Source organism: Papilio polytes, unplaced genomic scaffold, assembly GCF_000836215.1.
Source record: "Papilio polytes unplaced genomic scaffold, Ppol_1.0 DF822067.1, whole genome shotgun sequence".
Lineage (NCBI taxonomy): Eukaryota > Metazoa > Arthropoda > Insecta > Lepidoptera > Papilionidae > Papilio > Papilio polytes.
In genome coordinates, this window is record NW_013527137.1 from 1,613,710 (window position 1) to 1,623,871 (window position 10,162).

At 33.3% G+C, this 10,162-nt stretch overlaps 1 protein-coding gene across 1 annotated transcript in view; it reads right to left on the minus strand.

The window, feature by feature from the left end:
- Nucleotides 1–1,127: 1,127 nt before the first annotated feature.
- LOC106107286 (myophilin-like) overlaps nt 1,128–10,162 on the minus strand; it is a 19,985-nt gene continuing 10,950 nt past the window's right edge. The window contains exons 2-4 of the mRNA XM_013288081.1: nt 4,292–4,428; nt 3,529–3,733; nt 1,128–2,264 (exon numbers count right to left, since the gene is read on the minus strand). Of these exons, the coding sequence (XP_013143535.1) occupies nt 2,094–2,264; nt 3,529–3,733; nt 4,292–4,428 (513 nt within the window). The 3' untranslated portion in view covers nt 1,128–2,093. The remainder of the gene's footprint in view (nt 2,265–3,528; nt 3,734–4,291; nt 4,429–10,162) is intronic.

A 10,162-nucleotide genomic window follows, 5' to 3' on the forward strand; every position in this document is an offset into this window, starting at 1 on the left:
GATAAGCTGCGTTCATGGTTTCATAAATTTTCAGTTAAATAAAAATTGATTTTAAAAATTCTAGATTAATCCCTTGCCTCTTAAAAATGCTCCTAATATTTTCCCCCATGTCCTCTCCATAACCAAACGTATGTAAATTAAATTAATTTTAAGTTAAAAAATAATTAGAAACTTTGGCTCTCAGAACATCAATTTGTTTCTACATTTTTTACTTTGTACAATATTATTCTGATTACTAAAAGACTAGAATTTACATGACTACAAGTCATTCAAACTCTATAGATTATTTGTTCCGGACTTAATCCATTAATTAACTGATCCATTACTCAGATTTGCGAATATAGCTATTCGGGATTCTTAATACTATTCATTTATTTGCCAAACTTGTTCTATAAAGTTACGCAGATTACATTATATTTGTTTAATTATTAGAATGACGCGCAGAAATAAGTTTACAATATATTAAAGGCAAACAACTTATTACTATCCGGTAGTTATTAAAAGATTTTGTATTATTCCTTTGAGTCTGAGGTTATCTTGAGGTCCGGAGTCTGGACTCACGATAAGCGTATCGTTGGGGGTACCTCCTATCTATATCATGCGAGACTTAGCAAAACAACAGGTCATTGCGCATTTTATAAATGTATTTGTTAAAATTATTTTGAATAACTTTTGTAATATTTTTATACACAATGTTTTGTATTGGAAATAGACGTAGAATAGGGAAATAGAGGTGTGATTTGCGTGATTGACTCACTGGGTAGCTTGTTAGCTTCTAGTTAACTAGTTGTTGAGCCGCAAATGAACTATTCTAGGTTGAGTGCCGATACTTTTAACTGGTTCAGAGTTGATTTGTACACGCCTGTCAATGCATATTGGTTGAAACATAGAACTCATTTCAATGCTAAACATTACACGAAAATATTCTCTGTAATAACTTGCTTTTTAGATTTACGAGCCATGGATTCGAATGCTTATTCCAGGTTTATTTTCACAAATTTAATAGTGTACATTTACACTGCCACTTTACACATCGCTAAAACATTATCTTATTATTTCCCCGGAAAATGAGTTAGATGACGTATTCTGAGTTTTTTACTTGTAATTAAAAAAAAACAAGGTTTCATGTTTTTAAATTGTATTTTATTCTACGTACTTTCATAAAGATACAGTGTATTCTATGAAACTTACAACTTTAAGTGTTACGCGTCGTGGAATACAAATACAAGAATAAAGATGTATTCTTTATAAAATCGTTAATCACAGTATGTACTAACACATAACATGGAATGAAATATTAAATTTTTAATATTAATAAATAAGAATATCAAGGTATCCCTGACTTCGAAGTGAAACATTATTTTGTTAGTTACTTTTTAAAGAACAATTTCAAAGCTCCTAAGGAGTTTGAAGGCACAATAGTATTTATAGAATAATTAAATAGTAATAATAATTGTACTGTACTAACATCGACTATATCATATTTGTGTGTGATCAAAATTGGCACAATTAAAAAAAAACGCGAGTTCTCGCAACATTATTTCTGCTATTACTAAAAAAATGCTGGCTGTCTTAAAACTAACTGTAAGTTAAAGAACACATACGTCTTATGTCATTATTAAAAAAAAAAGATTTACAAAAATAAATTTCAAATATGGAATGAATTGAACATCTGGAATGACTCAACAATTTTGGAAAATTACAATCAATAATTAAATAGAGATTCAAAAGACTTAACAATATTGGTTCTTCATACCCTTATTTTTATTGACTTTATTACCTACGTAAATAAGTACAGAACTATAATTACTCCATTTTGCCATGAGATTTAATGATGAAAAATCAACAAAAACGATAAAAAAAGCTAAAATAAACTGAGACTATTCCTTTTCTATTTAAACAATCTGTTATGAATTATATTTAACCTAGATAAAAACATTTAAGTACTTCAAACATTTCAATTATTAAATTCAAAATAAATTATGAACATAAAATCTCATGTAAAAATGAACAGTCTGTAAATCGAAATGCTAATTTGACGAAGTAAAGGTCACATTATATTTCTAGATTCGTTCCGCAATACAAAGGCACGTTTACATGTGTCTCGTGTTGCCGAAGTTGATACCGCTCTGGGTGGCGCCTTTATTGGAGCCGTATTGTAGCGAGATGACGCCCTGCCCAGCTCTCAACTGCTCCTCCGTGAAGTTACGCACGTTCTTCTCAGCTTCCTTCGGTCCTATCGACGGCTTTCCGAAGTTATGCGCCTGGAAAAAATGATTAGCAATTATCATTACAAGAAAACACAAGCAAAAAAAATAGCTAAAATATTATTACACGACTTAAAGGCTTTGGATTGACGAAGATGGCTTTGATCGTGAACTAAACAAAGTCACGGACACAGTATGGGTTAACATTGAAACGGTATTACTATATTTATTAATTGCATAAACACGCATACATTACATAAATCCACTAAGCTTATTACACTCCTTAATTCTATTTTATTCAAACAAATAAAACCTTGCAAATCTACGGAAGTTTAAACAAGAGGAAGGTGTAGAAGAACGTGAAATGGAAGTCTGATTTTCACTAGTAATTTTTGGTTTCGTGGCTTTAGCGAAAATACCCAACGAAATTATAATCATCCGAAAACGACGTCTTAATATCGAAAACGTATAAATGAGGAAGAAAGATTTATGTGAGGATGGAGCCAACTGAAGGTCCGTGGTGCCTGCCTTACTGTGGAAAACTAAATCGTCGGTGTGGTGTCCAATCTTACACCACACCTACGTTTTCACTTCCATCATTAGTTCTAACTACGTGCGAAGATCATTCTGGTCTCTACCAGAAACATGTAATTGGATTGGAATGCTTGACTAGTAATGTTTTCACAAGTTCAAGGTTCTATTCGCTTAATACGGTTAATAGGTTTGCGGTCTTTGCCCTCTGTTCAAGGTTTCCAACGCGCATTACCTACATCCGTATACAAACCGGCAGCCTAACGGCGTTTTTAACGTAATATTAATACTTATGTAAAACATGTTTAGATTTGATATGGTTATTATTGTACCTTATTTGACCGTTTTGGTAGTTCTGTTTATAGTTTTTTTTTGACAATATAAACGCATATATACGCACACGAATAAGAGCCTTATATCCAGTAGCAGAGAGGTTAGGCTAACAAGAAGATATACGAACGATTGCAATTTTGTCCCTGCTTTGTGGTTTCTAATATTTAAATAAGTTTATTAGGAGAGTGACAATCTTTATGCCAAAGTGTACCAATAGTATAAAGAGAAAAAAAAACGTATTTTTAGATTTTTGTATGTAATGAAATAACTTACACAAACTACAAGACCGATATAGAAAGTTCTAACACCATTAAAAAGCTATGTTATCAGTGAGCAACCAAGGCCATGTCTTTAATTATTTTTTTAATTCCAGGAGGACGGAGTCGCGAGTTAGTACACTACAATGCATATATCCAATAACATTTTGTGCAGATTTTTGTATCTAAATGGCACTTACTTTTCTCCCGAGGGATTGCAGACAGATGACGACAGAGTTCAAATTCTGTCTCTCCCACAGGTCGACAGTCTGGAAGGTCTCCTGCGCGGGCACGCCGAGCTGGCGCGCTGCTTCCAGGAACGCGTTGATGTTCTCCATGCATTTGAAGGCCATCTTTGATTCGTTCACCTTCTTCACCATGCCAGGCTTGATGTTGTTCACCAATCTGGAAATAGAAATGAACATGTACAATAGACGTGAAAGGTACGTAAGGTTTGTGTTCCAAATGTTGCGTTTGATTTTATATTTTGATGGAAAACGTTACAAAATTCAGTTGAATTACTCCTGTACAATATCCAGAAATGAGGTGCTATAAATTACCGACTGTTTATTTCATTTATGGATGAAAATAACTGGTGTCAATCATTTTTTCATTCTTGAACTATCGTGACATCATGTTTACTGTTATTGCTTAACTGCTGTGACATAAAGAACGGTAAAACTCCTAGTAAAGAAATGCTTGATTTTATGGTTTCATAAACAGTGGTGCTAAAAGGTTGTATGCACGCAAAGGCACTCCTTGTCCACACCCCTTAATAAATTGTACAGAAAAGGGTGCCGTCCCTAATGGATGGCTCGCGAATACAAGGAAGCGAATATCGATTAGGAAGGATAATTTTTAAATGAACAACTAAGGTATAATAAACACAGTAAACATAAGTTTTCAATATTCGGATCGCAAATGCCATACTTGCAGTATATTAAGTTAAAAGGGTATACTTACTTGCACAAAAGAGTTCCATCTTTAAGCACTTCGAAGAAGTTATCCATATCTCCGGACGTGTTCTGGGGCTCGCCTGTAATCTGCCGCACCCATTCTAAACACTCCTCAGCCAACTCCTCGCTGTATTTGCTGTTGATCTGTAACCATAAAATAGACAGGTGTTAAAACGAAAGTTTACATTAAATTAGTATAAGAACATGTTATTTTATTGTAAAAATAAATAGGGCGAGTCTACGCTTCCTGTTATAAAGTCGGGCAGCGTGGACAATGTCAAGGATATCGTGTAGCTCGAGTGTTCATCAAAAGAGGGCAAGTTAGAGTGACCATGATGATACATTGTTGAGGAATTTCCTAAGTTTTAACAGGCAATAGTATTTGTAAGAAATGGATGAATCACGTATAGAACAAATGCAATAAAAAACAAAATATGAAACACTTTGCAGTATTATTGAACATTTCAGTGCAACATAGTCGCACAGTGTGCAAGGTCGCACTGATAACGCAAGGGCATACGAGCAGTTTAGCGAATGTGTCGACATAACATTATAAATCATAACCTCACTAATACAAAGAAACAAAATGAACCGTATCAAAAGATACGAAAACAGCTTTAGAAACGATACTAATTCGATAAAAATAAATACTAGTCAGGTATGCAAAAATGTTTACCAAAAATTCTTTCTAAATTTCTTGTTACTCTACATTTCTAACTATGAAAAAATCTTGTCCAGTTCATATTTGCACGAAGTGTAAAGTAGGTAAGCAATACTTCCTGTCAATGAAGGATCCATGCGTGTGTTAAATTATTTATTAAATAAATTATAATTAAATTTAAGTGCGGTCTATTATGTCAAACTTTCACTTTAGGGCCTTTGTGTACCTTTTTTAATAAAATGAATTATAAATAGTTGCTAGCCGAGACTAATCTAGCTGTATACAAGTAAGATATAGTCTTGGATAACTGCGTTATTTTAAAATTAGTTTAAATGAGATTTAACGGAGAAAGTTTTCCATTTTAAAAGTTTTAGGACTAAGCACCTGTTCCACCACTGACTGATGGAGGCTCCGATAGCTTAAAAATACCGTTACTGTCAGATAAGGGAACAAAATCCGAAATTTCCATCCACATATTTTCAAGTTCGATTATCAGACAATTTACAATTTGGTCGGACAGGCCCTAAAGCTTACACAAGTTACTTTTAAATCTAATACCTTCATATAATTTTAGATACACGATAATTTTAGATAGAATGTTAATTTTAGAATTAAACATATACTGTCGTCTTCACTACTATGTTTTTCTTCGCTGACTTCAGTTACTTTTTATAGTATTATTTCCTTCAGTTTTACAATTTAAAGTACAAATCTATGTTAAAGCATAAATACAAGTTAGTTATTTATTTTTAAATAATAAGCAGCCATATTATATTTCTATAGGTAAAAATAAAATTGTTAACATAAGAGCGGGCGCACACCTAAACTATCGCACAACTATTGTGCGATTATCAATTTTTTCGCAGTCAATTTAACTGTTATATATAAGCTCGTAGGAATCAAAGCGAGACTAAACAGTGGTGCGATAGTTTACATGCATTACAAATTATTATAAGTTATATATTGTAAGGGACACTGTCTATATTAAAAATTGCTTCAATAAGTTAATGTCACCAAATTAAAGAAACATTCAGTTAAATAAACGTTATTTGTTACACTTTATTCGTAATTCTCGAAACAAGCCGTAAATAACTTTATCAATTGGCCAGCGTCGCCGACTCAGCTTATTAATTAGAATTGAAGTGAGTCGTTTTGTGTATGTCACTGGCAATTTGTGTAAGCTGTTCTTTTGTTATTTTCCCAGAATATTGCCAAGACTTAAAATTTCAATATCAAACGAATACATGCTGGGTTGCTGAATTTATTTATTTCATCATTATCTATTGATTTTAACAGAGTAGAACTTAATTTACGTAATTCGGAAGCGAATCGTTAAAAGTAGTTGGTAAACCAACCATTAGTCACATATTGACGTGTTACATTTCGACACATTTTGCACAACAATCGCGGATGAATGATGATGACTTTACCATAATTTGTGATTTTTTTTCGACTCAAATTAGTGCTGTCTACGACACTAGACAAATTACGAACAGGCGGTATAGACGATTTTACGGTGACAGATGTTACAGACAGTCGAAACCCGCCTCGGATACGGATGACGCAATCCACCAAGGATTCAACAGTGACTCAGTGTTCGACTCAACAGACGTTAAAAATACATACGCATAAGGATGGAATTTCATTTCACGCTTCTACTAAATATTGTAACAGCAAATCCACTCATCCTTTCTCCTAGATAAAAACAGAGACAACAAAGCAAGTAAAATGGTTTTGCTGTATTTTGGTGTCTATCTATCTTGGCATGAAACCATCGCTGGATCCACATTACATAGGTCTGAGTTCATCGTTACAAATAATCCTCATTCTTTAAGCCGGCTACACAGTTGTACAGTTTAACAACAATGCTGCCTAATGAAGCGAGTCCGAGTCCCTCCATGGTCTCAGCCATGACTACAATGTCATCGGCAAAGCGCAGGTGATCGCCGTTGATATTGATGCCAAGTCCTTTCCAGTTGAGGACTTTGAAAACATCTTCCAACGCCGCGGTGAAGAGTTTCGGGGATATAACATCACCCTGTCTTACATGGTGGCGTTTTCGTACAAGCACCTTAGCGCTTCATTACAGTACATTTATATTTTAATTGAACACATTGGACATGTAGCTCCCATGTCTGACGACATAGACCTAAGGATTTTCTCTTTTTTTAAATAAAAAAATTACTGTGTTAAAGCTGTGTTCTTAAAACTGAAAGGTGTGTAACTGGCTTTATAGTTGCTTTGATATCGTAAAATAACTTTTGTTATACAATACTTGGAGTCGTCTAACTATTTAAAGTAAATCAACTACGTACTTTGCACTAATAAATCAACCCTACCCGATATGGCGACTTCGCCGCGCCAACAATTCGGTCACTAAATTACTATTCCACCGCGTTATCTAATTTGTGTTCGAAGACAGAGGAAGTAGTTTCTAGTATCCTGTTTTAACGGTCACCAAACCACCTGCTACTAAATGATAAGTCATTGAACTTTATTCTAGGTCACTAAAATAATATCAACAACTCGTATTTCGTTTTATGAGAAAATTTCGTAAAATCTACATCATCCATTTTCTTGATTTTATTATTCTTCTTTAACTACATTTTAAACGATAATGTGCCTTAAGTTATTTAACACTAGCTGTCGCAGGAGCTCTGCCCGCGTGAAATTAAAAAAGTGACCTGTGTGTTCTTCCAGACATTGTTTTACATATAAGCCAAAAATAAGAGATCTATTGAGCCGTTTAAAGAAATCTTACTACACATTCTACACTCATCTAAAATTTCTCATTTTTAATACTGGTTAGATAGCTTTAGGTAAACAATAAACCGCTTTTACGCATTTTTACGAAAAAAGGTACATATCAATGTGTCGCGAGGTCGACGTAGTTGTTACTAATGACCTCGTTTACTCCAAATAAAATGATAAAGACATGTTTCTGCATGTACGGTTTTAATTAAAATGGAGTTACAATACATTCAGATCTTATTAATAATAAAAATGGGAAAATTTAGATGGATGAATGTTTATTAGTTTGTAGCCTGCTGAACTGTTCTCGATGAAGAATGAAATAGATGTAGAGGAGTCTAAAAGAACACATAGGCTACTTTTATATTTTTTTTTCACTTAATCGGAGCAGCGGGCAAAAGCTAGTATTAACTAATTGTATAGAGTGTAGTCGTTTACCTTCTTAAGTATAGACTCAGTTATTTACAATCGTAATCTCTAGATACCTAATTATTCTTTAATTAGTATTATTAATCTAAATAAGAGAAATATAATGATTTCTTTTTAAAATAATCGTTACATCAATTATGATAACGGAACGTTACAGCGGTCAAATTAAAACGACAAATTTGCAGCTATTCGCCCACGTATGTAGATGACCATCGAGTTAGTAACAAAAACCGTCTGTGGTCACAAATAACTATGACTCAATACAAGCTTATCCGTTTGAATTTAACGTCTCGTTCTTAGTACATACCGGATATGTTAACGGTAAGTTACAATGTTAAATATTTTTACGGTCAAAAACACTTTTGCGCTCTAATCTCTCAAGTCATAAATTAAAGTCGTCATCATTAGAAGTCTAGAATATTAAGGTCTCTGTTGGGTTAATAATTTTGTTTTAAAACACGAGTACCTATGATTGAAGACTCATAACTGTAAATGAGAGTATTTTAAACAGATAAAAGGTGAAGGAAGTTCCATGTAAATGATGACTAAAAAAAAGGTCCGAACCTTTTTGAAGGTGTAAGTAACAAAAACAAAACAAACACGGAAAGTGCTAAGTGTTAGTTATAACATGAAATCCTCGAGCAATCATTGCAACTGCGAGGCGACGAATAAGGCTGCAGGAATGGGGTCAGCTTGTACGACTGGACGGGGTCAATGCAATGCACTCAGCCACAGAGAGGGACGAATTTTAAATCCTTTGCCGCAAACATTTACTCACGTTTTTGACAGTTTACAAATGACTGCACTTACGACAAATTTACTGGCAACTATAACTTCATATAGAACCTTATTCCACATCATTCACATTATTTCGTATTCAATATTTTCAAGTGTTGCCTCAAAACTTTCCGCGCAGAATTTAAAAAATCAAAACTTAATTATTACTCTATGTGTTCTCATAGACTGTATCTCTATTTCAACTATCAGCGAGATCCGTTGAACTGTTTATGAAACATCCATTCATCTAAACTTTCGCATTTATAATATTAGTAAGTAATAAGAAGTCCTTTCAGATTCTAGAGGGAAAATTATAAAAGTTTACTAATTAACTAATTAATTATGTGAATAATGCCATTGGGAATCCATAATGTATATATCTAGCAACACTAGATACAAAGTGTGCGAGAAACACGCCTAAGATTTCTACGCAAGAATTTCTAGTACTAAATTAAACATGCGTTAGGAAAGACTTTACGCAAAGTATTCCAACTATTTGAATGTTTTATCGACACAGTTGGTTTAATGTATATTTACTGCTATGTCTATAAGGACTGTACTTAAGTTAACAAGACCTAATTGTTTTCTAATTCTATTAAAAGTTTAGAACTAGTTTTAAATTAAACTCTAAGCAAAACCTGTTTTCTGATAACATCATCACATTATACGTGTTTAAAATGTCGCTTGACTTAAATTTCTTAATTTTTGAGTAAAAACTTAGTTAAAAATAAATATTTTAAGAAAAAATAACTTGAGCGCGCTTCACATTTCCAATTTAGGTAGAATTTTTATACAATTGTACAGTTCAATTGGAAATAAAAATTTGCCAACACACGCACAGTTCTGTAGTAAAACCGAAGGTGTGTAGCGAGCATAAACGAGTAAACAAACACAACACTAAAGAGAAATTTGTCTAAATGTCAACGTGCAACATATGGTGTAGTTTTGAAAGTAGCCTATATATTTAAGCCTTATAAACACGTACGGCGTAAAGGCCGTACCTTATAAGGCATGGATCTGCGCCGAGCCTTGTGAGTCATTGCCCGTTGAATTAGTATGAAATAAATTCTTTCAAACTAATTGAACATCTGTTACTATGAACATATTTATAGAGCTTGCGTATTTGATATTATATTACTCAAATGATTTCATTACGAAATTGGAACAGAAATATGGAGTTACATTTTTACATGTGGAAACTATAAAATAATTTGATTTAAAAAACAGATGTTTAAAATTAATAAGTTCTCACGTATTTGT